We start from the raw sequence: 23,236 nt of genomic DNA on the forward strand, positions 1-23,236 counted from the left end.
AATCTTTTTTTTTGAAAAAATTAAGTGTTTAATTTTTGAGCCGGTAGTTTTGCTGCGAGATTCTCATCTGCATTTCTGTCTGATGTGGTCTGAACTTTATAAATTGTGAACCTCATCTTGGTTTTGATTCGACATATGGCGCTCTCATTGCCCATTTTCCTATTGGACAATATTATATATTTTCGACAACTTTCTTCATTGTTCGCGTTAGTGTAAATCCACTTTTCCCACCCGAACTCACTTTTCGGTTAACATTTAATGTTAGCTTGAACAGCTTATAAACGTTTGATACGGTCGTTCTATGAACGTTTACCTCTGTGGCAATTTTTCGGTTGGTCGTCGGTGGATTTTCATGAAAATTTCGAATTATTAATTCACGTACTTCTAATTAACACGTAATTTCTCTGCTAAAACATATGTACCGTTCGACGCTTGATATGTCAAAATCATTTAGAAGCTCTTCGGGAGATCCTCCTATGATTGGAATTTTGGTTTCTTCATGAAAAACATAACATTGGTGAAGGGTTACACCGGTTCTTGTGTATAGCGACTTTAACTGACTCATTCCTTAAGCCAAAAACCTGTCATAAAAAGAGCATTTCGAAAGCTAAATTCTTTCATTATAATCCTCATTTTAAATTTATGTAGCATTTTTTGTTAAATTGTTTTCAAAGGTTTTGTAACTACTTCTTTTATTCACTATTCCGGTTAACTCCGGTTTTAGTATTCCAGCATTTTTCTGTTCGATTTTTTTGAATGATTAAAGTAAATTTATCAACTGCTAAGCATACATATTAGTTCCGGACATTTTCTGCTTAAAATATACGTATTGTTTACATAATGTAGTTGTAAATAAGCTAGTTACATGCAATCTAGTATCTAGTAATATGGCCAGTATTATTATGTAGCGATAGTAACCCTGATTAGCTGTAAATCATTGGGGAATTTCATTAATCAAAAATGAACCATATTCTGACGTTATTCGCCCGGGCAGTTAATTCAAATAACGTGTTACCGCATGACACAATTTTTACATGTTAATGACCTCAATATATATGACGAAGGTTGCAGTTTAAATTACTTGTTTGACAGTTTTGAGTCCCCGGATTTAATCAGTCGTATTATTAATCAATTCTTTTCAAAAGTTTATCGGCTTTTTGATTGGAGTAACGATGTATTTGAAATCGCTTATAAAAAACTAACATGCACTTTGAAACTGGCCTGTTTTTCGGGATTTTATAATGTTGTGTAAAATAATTTATTCCTGATGTTTTGCAAGCAGTGTTTCGCTCGAAAGTTTCTAATGGAAGTAAGGGATTTATACATGTTTATTTTCATGAATTTAGCCCAGTTTTAGATAGTCTTAAGTTTTTCGCTTTGGAAGCCAGTCACATTAACAGTCATCTACTCCTACATCCGAGAATATTAATTCTGACGAAAGCTTCTTCTACGATAGAATTTGTAATGCTGTTTCCAAATGCTGTTGGTCAGTGATTTTGCTTTGAACTTTGGAGGCGGTTGAAAATTTGGTAAAAAACATATTGTCAAAGACGACAGTATAACATGGCATTAATTTATTAGATAGAACTAACAAATTAGTGCAAGCAGACGTCGGTTCTAATTTGTTTTATTATCCTTCTTCTTTGCTGATGTCAATAGTTTTTAATATTAAGCACAAAAACATGTTTTAATATTGAACTTTTTAACTTGATTGTCTCATATGAAATGGGCAACTAATAAAAAAAGCAAGTCGCATACTGTTGGTGAAATATCCGTACAAGCTTGTCAATTTTCTTCATATAGAGATTTAAACAAGTAGTGCCTATCCTAAGGCTTCCTCAATATGTTTCGGATTTATTCTCCGAGCATTTGAGCGTTCCCAAATTCCTGCTGGGTGTACGTGCTCGAAATAGCAATGGAATGAACAGATATGTGCGTAAAATATGGCATATCTTGAAGAAATATGTGTCTTTTCGAATTGTAATCCACAATCAATTTGCGCAACATTTCTCTGAAGGTGCCGCTAGTATTAATTTTTAAATTGAAAAGCCATGTTTTTTCATTTATCACAATTTTTAAATTAACGGTGGATTAAAAACTGATAAATTCCTCAAGTAGTTTCATAAGCACCCACTCGGATTCTTTTCTGAAAACTCTCACAACAAACTATTCAATATTTCGTAGAAGCAGGTCGTAAATTCAGAGTTGCTTCCCTCATAAAGCATTTCGTTGCAGTAAATTTCGTGTACCTGAAAAATCTTTCATAAACATTCAAAGCTTGCAAGATGTATGCTCCATTAATGTTGGCGGTAATTTCGCATTGAATGTAAATGTAGAGTGATTTAAACTTGCAAACGACATATGACATGCTAGCTTTATGTGGAATGCTTAAATCTTGCAGTACTTTTGATTAAAATATTTTCATTTGGATACGAAAGCATTTCCTAGAAGCATGTTTGATGCAAGATTACTTTTTGGGCTGCAAAACCGTACCAGTGAAGTTTGGATGTGAGATAAGAAATGGTTATTAAGAAGMYGAAAAGATRAGAAATGGTTAGAAATTAAAACTATTTCTGTGGAAAACGTTTCAAGTAATCAACTGACAAAAAAGCATAAGCATCACACATTCTTTAATATTTAGCATAACTAGCGAGACAATTTTAATTACAAAGCAAATTTCACTTGCGTTTGCGGTTTTGGCCGGTACAAACTCGTATTCCAATTTAAGCTAGCCAATTAGCAGGTAAGTATACATTCCGTTTTATTTCTGCGGTTGTTTTCATACAGTGAATGAAAATTGCACAATGTCATCGGAATAATTTCAGTTTAAAAATCCCCTCCCTTAAATATTCTCAATTCCCATACAAGCATCCGGTCATGTTCCACGTTGAATTTCTAATTCTACTCTAACCGACTTGCTTACAATTATTAAATTATATATGGGGCGTTTAGCCTTAAAAAATTGCTCCAAGAGTAGTAAACTTGGAGATATTTCAAATTGCATATCGCAATTTTACTTTTAATAGATCTGGCCGGCCATAAAACCAATTGCAACTATTATTTCTAGAGGAATTGTGGAGTACCTTTATTTCTAGAGGAATTGTGTATGCCGCCTGGTTGTTGCGAGAACGAGGCATATGAAAAAATCAGTTAATTCCGAATTGTATGCTGCTTATATAAAAAAAAATATTATCTTCCAATATGTGGAGATTCCAACGGACTCACTCATGAGAGCAATATGAACTGATATCATTTGCACAAATATTACAAATAATTTATCTCAAAAATATGTGCAGCCGAGGAGAAATCTTTGATTCCAGAAGATATGTTCAAAAATTATCTTGCCAAATATCCGTAACTATTCAAGCTGGTTTGCTTTCCTTTTGAGCTCGTCTAGTATGACTTAAAACCTTCACGGCCAAATTACATTAACGAAATTGAGCTGAGCGTCTGGCTTTCAGCTTTCTATTAGCAGTTATTGAAACATTTTGCAACACAATCTCTGTCTGATTGCATAAAATGCCTAAGGAATAAAAGTGGATTTTTTCCGTCACAACCCATCCGATCGTTCGACAAACAACATTAGAGTTCATCTTTCAAAAAGCCGTACACGAGTCGGGTTTCCAAATTCAGGATTCCGACCTCTTCTTTATCGGTCAATCATAAAATGTCTCTGATGTAATTAGTAGAAATATTATCGGATTCCTTAATAATCAATGAAATTAACTGACTTCTTAGCACTTAAGGCAAGTGGATACAAGAGATTAAACCGATAAAGTTTGGGGAATAATGGCTTTAAGTGCAAGTAGATATTTTTAATGCTTTCAAATCAGAATGCGCCTAAAATGCAATAACAAGCTTCTTTCCTGAGTTTACTTCAGACATCAAATAACGTAAATAATATAGTTGTCGACAACAGCATCTGTTTTGCGCCTTTTAAATTTCACAAAAAATGTTTCGTAGTTGCGAAATTGCTACGCTATATTTCCCATGTTTGAACTCCAGACGACGGTCTTATAATTGCTTATATTGGGCTTTGAAACGCAACAGAATTCTTGTTATTTGAAGTTCCCGAGCGAATTTTTAGGTGATATTTGTAATAAAAGTTGGAATAGACGGGCCTAAAGGCAACAGTTTAGACTTTGAGTTTGTTTAGGAGATATTATATTAAAAAGATCTTTCTCTAGGGTTTTCTAAACCATACAAAGCAAAGCAAACAATAAAAGCGCTAGCGTATAAAAAATACGTCTTTCTAACTAGAGCTTCCAACTCTTTCCCTCCATTTGAATTGTTACCCCACCAAAGACGGCAACTCCATTTTTTTTGTATGCTTTCAACTTGTTGATCTGGCTAGTAAATCTTAAAGAATTTTATATGAAGTGTAAAATACAGCGTAAGAGCGTCTGTTTTTGGAAGCAAATTCTATAAAAATTCAATTTTTCTTTTCTTAGGTTAATAATTTATGACTCTGGATAAAATGGGAGCTCAGTTTTATGTATCCAAATCTGACGCGAAACTTTTCCGGGTTATTGAAAAATATTGAAAGCGCAAAATAGTGCTGGCAAGTAATTGATTAGTTTTGGAGCAGAATTTTATGCATTCATGTGTATATATAAAAATTCACTTTAAAAACACTTTAACAATTGTTATTCGGCTTAAAATCTGTAACTTCCAATCAGGCATCTTGACCAGTTTTCGTACTTGACTTGCGGTCATATGGACAAGAAGCAATTTCGTAGAAGGAAAGCTCGACGATTAAAGGAGAACCTTTCTTTGTAATAAAGGCGAGTTTGATTAGAATTCACTAGCACGTTTGCTGATTCTGAAGTTTGCTAATTGGCCACAAACAATCTGGAATACTTCTAGTTTTTCGCATAGATTCGTTAGCGAGTCAGCTTTCTCTTTTACTTCCGAACTATTGAAATAAATTTAATTAAAAACGATTATTAGGTTATATTCACATAAATTGGACAGTTTTTAAACACTTATAAAAGGTCATCAAACTGGCAATAGCATTTGTATTGTGCGTATTTTGCGGCTTTTGTAAACTCTTATTATTATACAACCTATTAATTATAATATATTGTATAAACTAGACGTAAACTTGTACTATAAACGATTTTAAAACGTAGGTTTTTATGAATTTTTGAACTTGGAGAATGTACATTTTTAGTTTTTACGCGTTTGCAAGACATGTAAGTCACCTTTACTACGCAAAAGGGAGCTAGCTAATTTAACATTCAAAACGTAAGAAAACCGTAATTCGTATTCATATTTTTTTAGTAATTATTCAAGGTTATTGTCCCCTTAAATTACAAATTGCATTATTCATACATCAAAAAATATCTGAAAGTTTTCTTATCTTAATCTCCTTTCGCATGCTTATTGCATTGGTCCAACGAGCGTTAACAGCTTATTTTATATCACCTGTAACGGGTTAAGGATATTTTTGTGCCAACAGCAACAATTTATAACGCAACCAACACTTTTGTTAAGGAAATTAATACAATGATTGCCTTATCTATTTTAGTCAATTTAGTCATACTTTGTACAAGTTTTTGGAATTTAAACGTTCAACACTGACAAATAGAAAGCACGATCATCTTTATTATTATTTATAAACCGTTTTTAAGCATTTTGAACTTTAACTGAACTTTTCATTGCATATTTAAATTTGCTATTTTTTAGCCTGATGCATTCATTATTGAACTACATTCRTCTCATTTGCAATAAAAWCCATGTTTAAACATTATTTCACCGAMACAATTATAAKTATTAAAAATTWATTAATTTATTTCTCATGCGTGCAGKATAGTCCGAGAACTTTCATTTTATGGATTTATCTCTATGCAGAAATTTGGACGAACTTTCRAAATTCTCAAAAAGTACTGTTATAGAAAACAWAAACRCAAGGTRTACGTTTYCTTATCTGTTATTGCTAATTTCGTCTTCAAAATACCTGCAAACKGATTAAAWATATGTTTTTCTTAATAAAATAAAAAAAAAAACATKTAGTGAATGGCGAAATTGGGCGAAACCTTGYATATTGAAAGGATAAATTTAATTTTTCCGGTGTGTATAAAAAGAGTATTTCTGGTCTTCTCATGTCTTTTTATGTGGAAATTAGCACCCTAATTGCGTTTTACGAATGTTTTGGAAAACTCTTCGTATTTTGCCGGGGAAAATTCCGGTTTCATCGGAAAAATATGAAAAATACAGCATCCGATTTGATGATGTATGGAGCCATGATTGAATTGTAATTGGGTTTCTGAGTCTCATTTAGAGTTCTAAAACGCGTAGTTAAAAGGAAAATAATCCGTTTAAAATGGCTCTTTTTCAATAAAGTTAACGTCGTAAACTTTAAAATCGTGTAGTTCTGTTTTTTTTTGGTAACATCGGTTTAATTTAGTTGGTAAATTTGCTTTTTATAAATTAAATGTTATTTTCTCAAGCAAATTTCAGCGACAAAGCGAATCTTTAATACATAATCTTGAATCTTCTTCGCTACGTCGGTCATAATCGAAACACATATGATCCACCGTTGACTATTGCTTGGAGTCAATTGGTAGTAGAAGTACTTGCAATTTATCTTCCGTCGACCTTATTCTTTACAAATTATTATTTATTATTCCTCTGAGTCCCTGAAGCCGTTTATGTAGGTGGTAATTTTGGATGAATTGCCATACAACGCGGAACTTGTGCGAACATTTAATCGATTTTACCCAAGCGGCCACAAAATTCTGACGTGATAAATCTTTTTAATTATAAGTTTCTCACAAATCTGCTAATAAGAAACGACAAGTAGAGTCGATTAATCGTTAACCGGATATATCTTCTTCCAGTACGATGCCGATAGTTAATTATTGGGACACACCTTTCATTTGCCCAAATTAAACTTCATCAGTTGTGGGTGATTATTGCGAACTTGGCTGGCGAAAAAAGTTGATCTTGCTATGGGGCAAATTTCAATATTTGGATTTAAGTTCACTCGAAGACCAACTGTTGAAGCATGAAGATACGAATTAATGGCTTCCAAAGCGTTGGAACATAATAGAAAAGATAATTTTACTAGAAGCATTATTATTCATGTCTTTGTATTTGTTATTTAATTTAAACATTAAAGTTATGTCACACGAAACGTGTGATATTATTGAAAATTATTTCCTCCTTTCCGACAAAGCAAATAATTTTTCAATATTTACATAGACGAGAATGCAGCTCAGCTGAAAGTGATAAAAATCTCTTGCCATGTTAATTTTATTTTTGGTTGAAGAATATTCATGGATATTCGTTCAGACCAAGCGTCGGAAACGACTAACTGAAACGTTTCGGGAACGTGGAGAATTACTTTGGAATACTTCATACCTATTCCAAACTTTCGGAAACTTGAGAAAAACATGGATATAAAATTTTACGACAAACCTGCAATTTAGTTTTATAACCTCCCGTTTAGGACCTATTAAACATTTTACAGAAACACAAATTAACAAAAAAAATAGGTAGCAAAAATATCATAGGATAACAGTTCCGCATTGACTGATTCATTTTTATTTTAATCATTTTAGAAATGTTTTTTGTTGTAGAAAGTTAGGTAGGGCAGAATATATTATTTTTCAGCTGTATAACTGGCTGATAAAATTTTATAAGCTTTTACATAAGATTCAAGTTAATGGGTATCCCGCCACCCCGCAAGTACTAAAGGTGATAGCTACGTAAAAAACGGATCAGTCACCAATAAAGACCCAATATCACGTGGTAATCAGGTAATTTTATGTTAGTGCATAATATCTATGTAAATATATTGACGAAGTTATTTAATTTCATTTAATGAAACATTTTTTTAAATACATTTCAAAGAAATATAATGTTTATCATATAATTTGTGATTTGTATATTATTCCATTTCCACATTCTCTCTTTCAGTAAATTTAGTCGGCATTACCTATAATATGTAATTAATAGGCGACATTAAAGTGTTCGGGCTATGAAGACCTGTTTCAGTAATTTGAATTGTTTAAAATACTAATTAAAAATCTATTAATGTGAAACCCTAAATAACAGGAACCGAAAAATACAGGTAATTAATGAAGTAGAGTGTAATAATTGCTCGCACATAAATTAAATTGCATGTCCCGAAACAAGACACATATAGAACGACCGAAAAGTCGCCACTCGTTCAAAGCAATATCATTTGAGTGGTCAACTAGCTGAAAATGCCCTAAAGTTTTATTAGATATTTGCCCTCTGGTCCCTGATTTTGGAGTGCTTGAATGGAAAACTGTCCTAAATGAGCAGCATATATGTTTTCGACTTGTTTAGCGTTTAATGAAATATCCTGATGGACGTTAGGGTGTAATTAAATAATTTTCAGCTATTAGCTTTGATTAACAGTTTCTGAATCGCGAATAATATCTTATGAAATTAATTATACATTTTCATCTGTATGATGTTTGATTGGTTGAATCTCGATTAAACTCGCAACGTGATATCGTTGTTCCCATGTAGTAATTTCCTATAAACCATGTCAAATCCCCGCCTCAAGAGACTAAAGGGTGCTTATTCAATACGTACAATACCAGTCCAAAGTATTAGAACTTTGAGTTCGTATCATCTGAAATATGTCAACTTTATATTTGTTTCTCCGGTAAGTATTATAAGAAAAGTGGCAGAACTATTTTGTTTACAAACGAGAATTGTTTTGAAGCGAAAATTGTTTTTACCTGCGATAGCCCATATCTTCTAGCCATTTATTTATACTTGTTAAGGCAACTTTTGGTTAATGGCAGGTAGGTAACCAACGATGTCTAATTAGCAAAGTTATGTGCTTCAGCGGGTTGGAAGTATTGTTTGTTTCGTACCTAAAATAACAATAATTCAACCTTACCAAAGCGAGAGTTATGACCAGAGTATTTGCGAGAAAGGTACATTCTTAACAAAGAGTGATCGGAATGTTTATCCATTGATCGTACATGTTTTGGAAAATATCTTTAAGCAAAAATGGCTCCTTATAGAGGAAGTAATTTAAAATACATCATGCAGGGTTTTAATAAAAGCTGGCCATTGATCAGGAGCTCTGTGTTATAGGGGTCCCATAAATTTAGCAAATCAGAACAAACAAAAGTAAACTTTTATCATTTAACTTGGCCCTCAATATGGCTAATTTCATTAAGTGAATGAGAATCAAAACTGCAAAATTTTAAGAGCCATAATATTTAAAAAAGCTTGCATCCTGGTAATGGTTGAACACTGTCAGTTGTTTTAATAGAGTTTTAGAGATAATAATAGAGTTTTAGTTTTAGAAAGCGAGAATAAATTATTCGAATATAATAAACAACAATCGAGTTTTAAAACCATCTTTTTCAGAAGTTGGAGCAATATCTGCTGGATCGATAGTCCTTCGCCCTTGCGATTGAAACTCGTATTTCAGCTTCTCTCTACTCTCCCATGTCTGAATGTAGAGACTCAAAATTTAAATAATAACTTCAATATTCCCAGGTATAACTAGGTCTCAAAGGACTCGGTTTACTGCATAGACGGACTTTTTCAAGACAAGGTTTCGAGAACGGTTCGCTAGTTAGGCTTGATAAAAAATATCCTAACCTTTGAAAAGTCGAAGCTGAAATAAAAATATTAAAGGGCAGTTGCAGAGCTTGAATGTCCAAAAAGGATTTCAAATATCTGACAAGGCATAATGATTAGTTGATTTGTTGAAATTGGAAGATATGGAAAATTTTTCTTAACTAATAATAAATTTGTTATTACAATACAGCAAACAATTAAACCTTTGATCAGATTTTGTAAAATTATTAGCATCAGGATGCTTAGAGGTTTTTGAGCTTCTCTAGAAATCAACTTCTTTTAATAATCACCTGAAATAATTATTCCATGTTGTCCTTGTTTCTAGCAGCTCTCGTTTGCGATTTTTACAATTCTTTTTGTGCATTAAACTTCCAATTACGCTTGGTTTTTTTGTTAGCGTCGCATTATTTCGTTATATTTCCGATTTGTAAGGCAAATTCAACTTATTATTATCTTATTATTGACTAAATTACTAAACTCTTTTAGAACTTTCTCTATTTGATGGATTTGTTACTGAGAATGCATGTCATGTTAAGATGCAGAGGTACTGAGGCTTGTTTAATAAAATAACATTTTTTGAACCGAATGTGAAATTAGAAGAAAGAGGAAATTATTATTTATGGCATTCAAAATTATATGATTTTGGTCAGGCTAAAAATTAAATGATGATGATTTGATGGAAAAATTCTGGCATCTCAAAATTTCGATAAAAAAATCGATATTTTATTATACATAATTTCTGTTTCAATTAACACGAAGGTTTTTATGTAACTGGTTTACAAATTCTTTAATTACTATTATTTCTGTGAAAAGGGATCGAAATTATTAGGCAGATAATTTCGACTTTAATATATCGAGTAGCAATTTCTAATCAAATTTTCGTATGAACTATTTTTAAATTAAGAATGTTGATATTTTGCCATAGAAAACAGAATTAAAATGCCAGTTATTCTCGTAGTGCAAAGTTGAGTTTTTGTCTAGCTTAGATCAGGGACAGATTAACTTGTTTTAAATTTTAAGTCTACGAATATAAGTAACAAAATACTCAGGAGCGCTTATGATTTAACAACACTGTCTTTTATATTTTATATGTGTGTGTTATTTATAGGCGGTTCTTGAGTACTTTGTTATTTATTTTATTGAATTTTAAAGCAAAAAATTTCAGTATGAATCTGCCTCTGATTCGGGTGGTACAAAACCTCAACTTTGCAGTATTTATAAAATTAACTTTATTTGAAAGTCTTAATTTTATTAACTTAATCTTAATCTATTAACTTTATTTGAAAGTATTTGTCAAGTTTCAGTTTAAGAACAGGTTTTGGGAAAATGATGTAATATTTTATTTTGCTTGATTTGTTTTATTATCTTTATGGAAACACTTCTTTTTTTCTTCGAATCTCTAACATACTGGATGAAAAATTTTACTACTTTTACAACTTCACCCGCTCTTTGGAATCCATTTCAAATATCAAGAAATCGAAAATTGTTTTTCTCTCATAATGACGTTGTAATATGTAGAAAGTCTTACACAGTTTCGTAAATTATGAAACAATCCAACAATAGAAAGTTCTCAGCTGTGTCGTCAATCGAAACGAAACTTTCGATTAAGAGTCTTGAAAGCCATACTTTTGTAGTAGTTTTTATCATAAACTGTAAAAATCTAAACCGATGGAGGCAAAAATTAATAAATGCCATTTGCCACATTACGTAGGAGCTTTCGATTAGCACTTGCTGATAGAATTTCCTTAAAAACAAAATTATAATAACTGTTTCATAAAAGTTTATTTCTAAAAATCAATATAATAATGAACACTTGAATAAAACAATTTCTTTTTTACAGATATGTTCACCATAAAAGTAGAAGCCAATTCCAGAGTTTCTGTCGGAATTTAACACTTGTCTGGCCATGTTTCATCGTCATCTTTGGAGTTTTTTTGCACGAAGACGTCAAATTAAATAATCCTGCTAGCCACCTCAAAACCATTTGGTGGAAAGTTAATCAACGCACAATATCACCCAATTCCCATTTAAGTTGGGCACTTTGATGTGAGTAAATTTGAAAGATCCAGCAATTGCTTAAAGAACTGAATGTCTTAGGCGAATAAATATGGGAGCAAATTACTCAGAAAGTCAAAATCTAACCAGCGAACAGCAGGAAGTTTATGATCGCAACATAGTGCCACCTACATGGATGTATGTGCTGATTTTCTTCCATTGTATAGTGTTTATTGTGGGACTTTTTGGAAATGTTCTGGTGTGTGTAGCCGTATATAGAAACCATTCAATGAGAACAGTGACGAATTATTTCATTGTAAACTTGGCACTAGCGGATGCTTTAGTTATTTTGTTCTGCTTGCCATTTTCCGTTGTGTGGGATGTGACCAGCACTTGGTGGTTTGGAACCGCAATGTGCAAATTCGTATTAAATATGCAGGTAAGTGCTTATAGATATTTCGCCGATTTGACAAGTTGATTAGAAATTTCGATAGAATAATATGAGTGAAAAATTAAATGTCGTTTATTATCGTCTCATAATACCCGTAATGATGGATTTGATTAAATTGATGTCAGTCACTCAAAGTTAGTAGCTATTTGCTATAAAAGTGCAAAAAAATTTATTTATAGCAGATTGAGAATATTGATATTTCGTCAAAACTCCAACAGCATTTAAGTACTAAATTTCTTTCTAAAAGTTGGCCGGCAAATAGAGCCTCCCAAGTCTGAACCGTGGTAAATCTGAGTCTCGGATTTTATTGATGACAAACATCCATCATTTGAGATAATCAGTTCTAGATAAATAAAACTTTTGATGACTGAAAATGTTTGCTACGTTTTTTACCTTATGTTCTTGCAACTTCAACAGTTTAGGTGCAGTCAGACGGTGTTTCAATCTTCTTAAATCTGGAATTTATAAATCCTGCATAAAAAAAGTTGCGTTGGTGAATCAATAAAAAACCGGCAGAAAATTAGAATGATTAATTATAGATAAAGTTTCCAAATTGGTGTTATGAAAGTAGTTTTTTGATGGATTATTGGGGCATACTCTAAGAGTGCGGAAAATGCTTACATTGAGATATCAACACTTGAACGTTCACTTATGACTTGCTAGCAATCTATTTTAATGCTTAAAAATTATAAAAATAAATATCGTCTCCATGTGCCATCAAATTTGTAGGTACATATGTATATTATTTTAAATATTTATATTGTTTATTACAAATATGTTTGAGCTTATTTGTTAGCTAGTTTTTTGTAAATATGTCGGTTTCTTCATAACAAAATTTTTTTTCTGTGCTTCTTACATAACAGATAACACCTTCAGAGGAATAACGCCAAATTTAAATCACCCTATACATTTTATTATATAAAAGCATTTAATTATCCACTTCAAAACGTCTTTTATCCACCTTGATTTTTGTTGCGTTTTGGACTGGACATTGATTGCCCTATTTCAGCAGCAAAAGCAAAAAAATGTGAACGATAGTGCATGTAATGAAAAGAGTTCTCAAGTGAAGGAAAACAAAAATGAATCTTTCAGAAAAATAATTTGCTTGGTTAGTTGAAAGCCATTAAAAATTAATAATGCTACTCTTACTGACAATACTTCTTAAAAATTAAATTAGATAGGAAGCGGTTCCAAATATTGATATTTTGTATTACCTTTCTATATAGTGTGCATTCACCGAATGTTAGCTTTCTAAAAATTGAAATTGAAAGTTTCATGAGGCGTCACTTTCATCAATTAATCTTGGTTTGGTGCTCACTAATTTTTGATCTGAGTTTAATTTGTTCCCTTCAGCCGACGCATTTACAGACTAACGCCAGTTATTTATTCGAAATACAATAATTACACTTTTGAGAATCTGCAGTTTTTTTCAGTTACATGTTAGATATCACGGAAAATGTTATTAATTCATATTAAAATATAACATTTTTTGCGAATTATTTTATATACTTCGCAAAAAAAATATTTGCTGGAAATGGAAGTCGTATTAAATCTATAGAACCTGGCGGTGAGTTTAGCGAAAAAACGTGATTTATATCTTGACTGAAGCATTACAGTCGATCGAACATATTCGGAAACTTCGTCAAACTGCAAAGAGCTTAAATATATTTTAAGCTCGTTGCTTCGAAACTTGCAACTAAAATCTTTGCAAATATGAAATCTTTATGTTGCTGAAGCATTCGAATGAATTAAATATTTGTTTGAATATTATCACTTTAAATAGTTCTTTGACTTATTCAATTAGCTCCATAAGAAATCTGCTGAAACTGCCACATATTAAAATTAGTCATAAATTGTTACGCGTAACGTTTTCATACTGCTCAGATGTAAATATAAAACATATTCGTTTGATATATGACTTAATTCCACAACCTTATTATTCACATCATCAACACCCCAATTATTCAGGCTGACATAAATTAATTTATGAACGAGAGTTAAAACAGACCATCGTTCCCGAGTTGATATTTAAATTGTAGATATCAACAACACTTGTGATCCAGGGCATTTCAAGGGGTTTCATAAGAACATACATTAGCAGCACCATCAAGTTATCTCTTTTTTTATTTAACTACTTTCGTCGAAAAACTTGGGTGATCTAAGCTAATCATGCTGCACAGGAAACGTAAATCAGCAAGAAACGTTCCTAGATAACGAAGTTAATTAAATGTTCTCACCTGCTTCGGTAATTGAATTTTTCTTGTTGCACATAGAACGTTCCTTAACTTTATCATTTCTTGGGATATATTTCACAAACGTAGAATCCTGTCTAGAAAGATGCAGCACAATTGAAAAATTTAGCTAACATGATTTATAAATTGGTTTCTATTGCTCCCTTACATGTTATATAATATGGTATCTGAAATCATAATTTGCCTTCCGAGAGTCACATTTTCTTCGTTCTTATATCGTAAGGTTCGTTCATATTTTGAATTTAGTTGACGTTTGTGTAGAATAATTGATCATTCCCTGTTTTGATGAAATCCATTATTTTCATGGCAATCTTTTGTACTTACTCAGCGCCCCCTTTTAAGCCAGAAAATTCAATTAATTAATCTAATTAAGTTTCATTCACTTTTCCCTTTTACTTCATTATACGAATATAAAGCTTGATGCGCCCTAAAAAGCTTGAAATTCAGGATTTATCTGAGAATAGAAAATATTTAAAAGGGTATAATAGCTAATTGGTTATCGCTCAAGGAAATACATTCATTTCCCTCAGCTCTCACTCAAGAGTGGTATTCAATTATTTGCCTCAATTGAAATATTGTTGTGTTATTGGCTTATCATGCTCCATTACTCAAAGCTGACTGAATTCGTGTCTACTTCGCCGTTTTGCGGGTATTTAAAGCAAACGAGTCGGATATTTCCAGCAACTAGTATAGGAATCGTTTTTAATATTTAGCAGGAACGGTTTAAATGTTTCAGCGACAAAATCGATTTTGCTCTTGCTCTTTATCTAGGTAGTGATGATAACCTAAGTGGTGATGCAAACCAAACCAGTGAATACACTTTTTCAATCTCGCATAGATTTCTTGGAAAATACGGGTAAACATTTTGAGAAACACCTGCACCTAGAAGTTCTAAACGCTCAGAAATAATTTTTTTACAGTTTCCGTAATAAAAAAAGTCAAACTGCAGTAGACAAACACTAAATGCGAAATTACCTTTTAAGCCTTCCAAACTAGGCTAAATGCATTTTCCATGGATGAAAATAAATCTTACTTATAAAATCAACAAGCTAATAAAAGCGTGCGTAAATCTACAATCATCCTTGCTATGTAGTGGCATAATCATGGATCAAAACTAACCCACATCGGCCATATTTTGCACATTTGCCGGCATAAATGCCATAAACGACTGTTTTAGGATTAATGTCACTAAACATTTCAATAGTTTATGGCTGAATATTTGACACATTCACGGAATTGGAACGCTTTCGAATACTAAATATAAAGTTTATCGGCTTTACATTCACGGATTTATAGTACGATATTTACATTCGGTTTTTAATTTTTGTCTACAGTGAAATTTCTATGGCGATCAATCAATTTTTTTCAACTCAAAGCATCCACTAAATAATTGAAAGATATACTTATTTACGGAAAAATGCCTAAACATTTTGCATCAATAACTGGAAGCATATTTGGATTTACTGTTTAGGAAATTATCCTTTGCACCGTACAAAGCTTTTATTAAAACATTATTTAAGTTAACTCTCTTTTAAAAATCCATGACTTTATTTCCAGCTTAGGTGTCTGCATGATGAATATTCAGTTGGTTTTCGCAATTATGTTTACTTTGGGAAAGGCGGCTTCTAGTTTATATGCACGAAACTTGAAGATAATGTGACCTGTAATGTTCTCCTTAAAATCCATTTCCCACTGAAATGAGACGAGAATGTAAGAAGTCATGGTTCAGTCATGTGCTGACTTAGAAATGATGCCCTGTACGAGTGAACTTGCTTCCATCCAATTAGTGTAAATGTTTTAACTTATTTTGACGTTCAAGGAGTAAAGATGAACAGTTAAACAAAGAAACAAACATTTATTCAACATTGTTTTAAATGAAGTATTGCCATTGCAATTCCAATAAAAATTCTTAATGCATAGTTTTGGCATTCAGATTTGTTTCCAGCTTAGAGTCATTTTAATACCGATTCGTCTGACTGAAGGATTAAGAATTTGAATTAAGGTATTCGTAATAGATTTAGAAACGCAAACTTTATATAAAAGTTCCAGCAAAAAATATAATGGTTCTCTATAATCATCTTTCCTTTTGCCAAAATTTTTTGTTTCATAGGAGGTGGCATCAGCAGATTTACTTTTTTTCAGTTTATATATCGACGCCTCTCAAGTTTCGCGTTAAGTAAATATTTTATTGAAACAGTATTGCGATATAAACCAATCAGCTTTATCGCTCTATAAACCACCCTATCTTTATGGAACAACCCCTAATCCTTTCTTGCCTGAAGATTGTTGCCCAGACGCTATTGAAACTTAATAAAAATTCAGAGCTGCAGTGAATTGCGCCAGCCAGAGGATTTAGATATTAGATTCCTGAATGCAAATTCTTGATACAATAAACTAACAGATAGATCTGTATCTTAAAGCGAATAATAAACTTATATTTAACAGGTGAAAGCTACCTAGGGTACAAACGCAGTTCTAAAGCAACGGCTGAAAGTAATTCGTTGAGGCATCCTTTGAGGGTCGGTTTGGAGTTGATAATTTTCCACATTGTACTTTATTTACATAAGAAACATGATTACCTTAAAATCTCGGATAACTATGTTTGGGTTGACAAAGTTTTACTCTATTGTGATAGATAATACGTCTACGAAAACGGGTCGTATATTTATATATTATATATTCAATAGTTTTTTCTATTACGATTTTATTTGTGTTAAAGGCAATAGATAGATTTTCAAAGCTTTCCGCTATATATTTGCTTAAGAAATAAAATTTTCTTCTATAATTAATTTAATGTCCTACATAATCATTTTACACACACTCTTTGAGCAGTCTGGACCATGCGATTAATGTTTGTGTTTAAGTTTTGCTTTGGTTTTCATACAAAATTCATGAGCGGATGAAGCTAATTTTACTATCAATTCTCATCAGTCAAATTTCGATTTTTCAAAATAAATTTTTATTATTTCCGTTTGTTTTCTGATTAAGGATATTCCCAATTTTCAGCTTTTAAGGTCTTTCCATTCGGCCGATTTTTATTCTTGGCCATTTCCTTTGCTTACTCTGTATTTTTTGGAGTTCGATTGTGCATTTATCTGTTTCCGTTTGTATTGTCCTCCTTTTCTGCCTGACGTAATTTGATTTAATTTTTTTAAGTGTGGTTTTCTTCTAATTATAAAGCACCATTTCGTTAGTGCACTATTGCAAATATTTTATTGCCGTTTTCCTCCTGGCGTGTTTGATTTGTTCAGTGGTATTTGGCAAACTTGAGTTTGCTAAATATTTTGTTTTTGCGTCTTTTGTGACTCACTAGCTTTTTCTTTCTACTTTTACTTTAAATTGTATTTTTTTCACATATTTGTATTATCTGGAAATCATATACATTTAAATTGTTTCTCTGTTAATTTTAACGTAATTTTGATCTTCTACAGGAGGCCTTTATTCATCGGTTAACACTCATCCATTCGATATTTTCAGTTCGAAAGCTTTGTTCGGCTTTCATTTTTATATTTGCTGGGTGGAGTTTGTGTGGATTTTTTTATCTTTAGAAGCAAAGGAACTTGTAATAAACTTAGTATTTTTTTATTGTTACGGTTTATTAGCAACCGTGACGGAAAGCCAATTGTTTTTTCTTTTGCTTCTAATAAATGCCCGATAATATTTGCCTCTTTAATTTAGGAAAGGAAATTAAATTTGAATTACGAGCAATAAACCCCCGGCAAAATTTCACCATTATTTCCAAAGCACTTTTAACCGTTTTTTTCATCATACACTCAAGGATTTCTCGTATCAAAGGAAAAAGCAGAAAGAAGAAAATCTCAGGCAAATTGGGTCTACAAGAGCTTGTTAAATCTCGGTCAAATAACCAGACTTTAAGGCTAAGACTTAAAGTGYGTTTTAGTGAATAATAAGTTGGTACAATAACTCCAGAGGAAGTAAAAATAAAAAGTAGTAGTAGTAGTAGAGGAAGTAAAAAWTTGTAAGTTCAAATTGAACTTATTTRTGCTCTGTTATTCAATAACAATYGCGTTAAACAATAAAATCAATATTGAACTGGAAGTTGTTCAGCCTTCATTGAAGCTTCGCCAAATTGTCTCAGCGTCTTAAGAGAGGAGTTAAAAATCGCAGAATTAAATAACTGAGAATATAATCAAAATTAAACAAATTACAAAGCATATTTTATTCAAACTGTGCAGTCACTTTGCTAATAGAAAGTCCTCTTAAAAGAACAAGAGCACCCTGTTGACTGTACAATGATCGGGTTTACCTCAGATTTTCAGTTCAATATATTCGGCTTTGGACAATTTAAAAGAAAATAAGGGTTAGGTTGCAGTTTCCTTATATATGGCAGTACTCAACTTTAATCGAAGACGAAGAAGCAATATCCACATGTTACATAATTGGGTCGAAAAAATATATGAAACAAATTAAATATTTAGCCGCATGAAAATGAAGATTATACCTCGTAGCCATAAAGCAAGCAGCCTTTTGTAAAATGCAGAACATTGTCGCAAAATATAATCAGTTTTGCCTGAATACTCAGCTTTTCATGCCAACTCGAATCATTCAATATGAAAAGATGAAGCACGAAATGATTCTTGGTAATCTTGAGCTAAATATATCGTCGCCGAAGCAAAGCTTATGAAAAAAACGGCTTTTTCCTAATACTTTTTGAGGAGTAGACGTAAGCGAAGCCAGACGCTTTTCAAACTATTCTACGAACTAAAGCTAATTCTTGTGGCAAGGATCCAATCTCGGAAATATTCCCACATAGGAAATTTATTTATACAACTAAAAGCAAGACTTCCAATTTTCATGACGTCTACACGACTTGCAAACGSTTAATATTTTCATACATTTTCATATATACAAAAAAAAAACTTTCGTTGGACGAATTTTCTTGTAAACTTCATATTTACTGAGATATCGCACTTTGACGCACTAATGAGCAACCCTGTATATATATAGTCAATAGAYGGTCTCTAAGRGAGTTATTGAACTTCTCTAGTCAAGCCGTTTAATTGAATTAYTTTCAAAACGAAGKTTTTTTAAAAACMTAACTTTTGACGWAATCAACAAAATTCTAATACGCTTTTTGTCTGAATGGCTTGCTTAATCASCATAACTGYCGTTGTTGGTAAGCARGAATTGACAAATTTTTACTCATACCCTCCATATTTACTGCCCCATAAGGAAGTTACTATTATTTTCRGTCTCCCTTTTTATTGTTTATTCAATACAGGTAWASTTAGAYCAAATTTACATGCCTAAGTKTWAAAAATAAAAACAGCTTTAGGTCTTGTTTCATGCCTAATTAAGATCGCATTCTTATACTCAGTCCCAAGGGCAAAACGAGTTTCAACGCGTTCTTGTTCGCGTAGTGCCTAATGCTTTAGGATATTTATATTAGCGAATAACTTCTAAAAAACCAACAATGTCGACTTCGTGCGTGTTCTTAAGAGAACTTAATTTTTATCAGCTTAATCTTCAATGCGTTTACCTTGAAAAAAAATTCTGTCTCTTTCGCCCCTTACAAGGGAATGGGCCCACTTATATTAAACTGACCCCGTGTGCACAAACGCTTTATCAATCTAAATGGAGCCGGGCAAAGAACGAATCAATTCAGAATCCGATCAGAGTCAAAGTTCCTAAATTGCGTTGAAAGATCGCAATTTCTCATAGATCAATCCAGAGGAGCTGGTGTTTTATCTCAGGTGGCTGAGATCAATTATTTGTCTCAGGATAACAACTCGCTTGTGCTACGTGACGTGTAACATTAATATCTAAGAAAATTGATAGCATCCAGTTTAATTTTAATGAAACCACTATCGGAGAGAACATGCTATTGTGCAATTCTCGCATTCTTAAAGCGCAGAGAGAAGCAGTTGCCTATGTTCTGCTAATACGCCAACTGACCGTAGGATTGCCGATGAACTCTCTAGGACACAAAGTTTTTTTGCTCCTACGAATGATTCTGCTGTTTTAACATGAAGTTGATTAATTGTTTCGTATTACGAAGTCTCGAGGTCAGCAGTGGTTTCGTTTATTTAGCAAATGAAAAGACAACTTTCAGCACCGAAAATATCTTTCCACTCGATTTATTCACTTTTTTTCTTTGCCTATCCCAGAGCGAGAAGTAAAAATTGCTTTCAATATTGATCACTGATATACGTGTTATTTTTGCCAAGTTAGAGATTTCCATTACTCCACTTAGGAGAAGAATGATATTTTAGGTTCTTATTATGTGAACCCCGGGATAAGAAAAACCTTGGCGTATTGTTGGAAACCGAGTGGACAATTGAATTTACATGACAGTGGGTAGAAGAAATACTGCTTTAATGTATCTAAAAACCGTCTATTCCTTAGGGGAAAGAAACCATCAAAAGCTAAAAGCTACAGTTTAAGTTAAATTAAATTTTGTTCATTTAGCAAACTCTTCAAAACATAAATATCTAAATGCTGCGAAAGTTTTCACCTATTGGCGGTAATTTACGGCCCTACAGAAATTGGGGAATTACTTGAACCGAACCAACCGTTTTAACTGTTAGACGATCGGAAGTTTAATCAGCTCCGGAAAAAGCATTGGCGAGGGATGAACCGAAATCAATTAAGAACAAAATCGAGTTTTAATCGAGACGGTTACGCGTCGTTTGTGCCGTCGAAAATTTCCGCTATTTAGTCACAGAATTATTAGCTTTCCATGTTGCATCTGCCTTGGGAGGTTTTCCAAGCACGTGATATCAGGAGACGTCCTCAATTCTCTAAAGCTACATTTGCACTCGAAATACGTTAAATTACTCGAACATGGGATAACAGTCTGTATTAAAAGAGACGTATTCAAAAGTTGCTTGTTTTTCTAAGTTTTGATGGATTAGTTTTTCGCTTTTATTGACGAAGTTTGGAAAATGTATATTATTCGATTGTAAAACTTCGGTTTTTACCGACAGATAAAAAAGTTTGAATCTATATTCTAGGAACGTTCAAGAGTATTCACAATTCAGCTTTTCTCACTCATATTATTCTCTATTCATGGTATTTTCATGAAAGCTGGCATTCGTTCGTTTTTGCAAACCTATTTAACAAAACTTGGAAATTTTCCTCTTCCTTATGGGTACATATTGTATTTGGGTTATTTGATAGTTTCATATAACTAATTATTCTACTACTGTGGAGACCTTAAAAGCAACTACAGAGCCATTACTACATTACAAATTAATTGACTCTAAATTGACCATTCAAGCAAGAAAGTAAGTTTACGCTTAAGCAGTATTATTTGATCCAAAATAATGGTAATTTCGAAAAGCTACTAATCGCGCATATACTTGAATTATTCACAATTATAGTTGCAGCGCAGAAAACAATTTCATTTTCTAACACCCTATATTTATTTTTATTTTCAGTTCCTGGGTAAAACTCGTTTATTTGCTGTTATACAAAATCAACGTTACACTGACAAATTTGAAATTGGACACATTTTGAAAGTGAATAAAATCTGATTGCTGCTAGAATTTATATTGCTGTTCGAAACGTTATTTAGTCCGATTATTAAACTTTTTTTACAGTTTTTTTACATAGATAAATCAACTTGTCAGTTCGAAGCGACAATTTTTTTCTCTTGATCCGGTTTTCAAAATTTACGACTGATGTTATATAAATGATATGCTCCAGAGTCACAGATTTGTGGGCAATTTTTGTCTGAAATATGAGTTAAAGTTCTAGATCGTAAAAATCAGTAAAAATCAGGCTTCAAACAGAAATCAAATCACTGTAAGCAATCAGAATTTATTCAGTTTCAAAGTTATGGCAAGCTTTTGAACTTTCGTTTTTTGAAGAGCGATAATATACCTACGCGTCCAAATTAGCGTAGATTCAAGTTCAAAAAATCTCACTTGTTTTAAATGACGTCCACGGTATATTGTTAGTCTTACTTTTTCAGGACCAGAAAGCCTTCAATTTTGTCTAAATGCTGCGAATATAACGAAATAGTTTATTTTTTTCGGAAAATATACGAGACGGGTAAGTATTTAGCCAAAATGGAAATTTTTTATGTTGAAAAAATGACACTTACAATATCCGGAGTCTAGAGGCAAAGAAGTATGTTGCAAGACCCAATTTTAATATAGTATAGTATTATATCCTGCCATTTTTCTATATTTTGTGTCTAACAACAATGTAGATATTTTCGATTTACCAACTTGATAAAAATGCGAATTTTCATCAGTAAACTCGAAAAACTTAAAAACCATCCAATTTTCATCATGTTTTTTTCAACAAAAATTAATTGCATAATTATTATAAATTATTTTTAATAATACCGGTTAAGCGTAAACGTACGTTACTCTATCTCTGGGACGATCTTTACATCATGTACGTAGTAGAGAAAATTCGCATTTTAGGAGTTTCCGCTTTAATTTGCTTATGTGCAAAACTTACGAAATTTGGCTCAATTACCTAAAGAGGCTCATGTTTGATAGTGCCACACCTACGCTTAACAATTTAATGAACCTAATTATGAGCATACTCCAAAATTCTTAATGAGGCCGAATTATACCCCAAATATTTGGAGGGTAATAATATTGCCCTTACATGCTGCTAATTTGGCATTTTAACTAATTAAATTTTTCAGATTAAGCTTTAGAATTCTGCTGCAATAGAGCTGAGCAATATCCATTAAGCGATTGTATTGTGTTTGTCCCGTTGATTTATTGAAATGGAAACTGGTTGGACTGTTGCAAGATTCGAGGGGAATTGCAGATTTGATCATTATTATTATAATTATTCAACAGCAAAAATAATTTGCACGTTTAGTAAAATGCCCCAGAAGTTTTATTCAGGCACTGAATCTGTATTTTTGTACATGCTCAAACAAGGTTAATTTTTAAAGTTAAACTTTTGTGGTTTGTGGTCCAGATTTGTCTTCAAACTACTCTTACTCGGTTTGCAACCCAAAAAACAGCAA

The 23,236-nt window shown here is 32.4% G+C and overlaps 1 protein-coding gene across 2 annotated transcripts in view; it reads left to right on the forward strand.

Moving 5' to 3' along the window:
• The window catches only part of LOC125502309 (orexin receptor type 2-like), a 90,064-nt gene that overhangs the window by 29,166 nt on the left and 37,662 nt on the right, over window positions 1-23,236 (forward strand). Inside the window, exons 2-3 of one of the 2 annotated variants that reach the window (XM_048667237.1) lie at window positions 11,420-11,625; window positions 11,677-12,013. In XM_048667237.1, the coding sequence (XP_048523194.1) occupies window positions 11,624-11,625; window positions 11,677-12,013 (339 nt within the window). In that variant the 5' untranslated portion in view covers window positions 11,420-11,623. Of the gene's footprint in view, window positions 1-11,419; window positions 12,014-23,236 lie in introns of both variants that reach the window. The other variant, XM_019915462.2, reaches the window with a different exon arrangement.

Source organism: Dendroctonus ponderosae, unplaced genomic scaffold (genome assembly GCF_020466585.1).
Source record: "Dendroctonus ponderosae isolate FM_Combo_2020 unplaced genomic scaffold, Dpon_F_20191213v2 Dpon_F_20191213_6, whole genome shotgun sequence".
NCBI classification, from domain to species: Eukaryota; Metazoa; Arthropoda; class Insecta; order Coleoptera; family Curculionidae; genus Dendroctonus; species Dendroctonus ponderosae.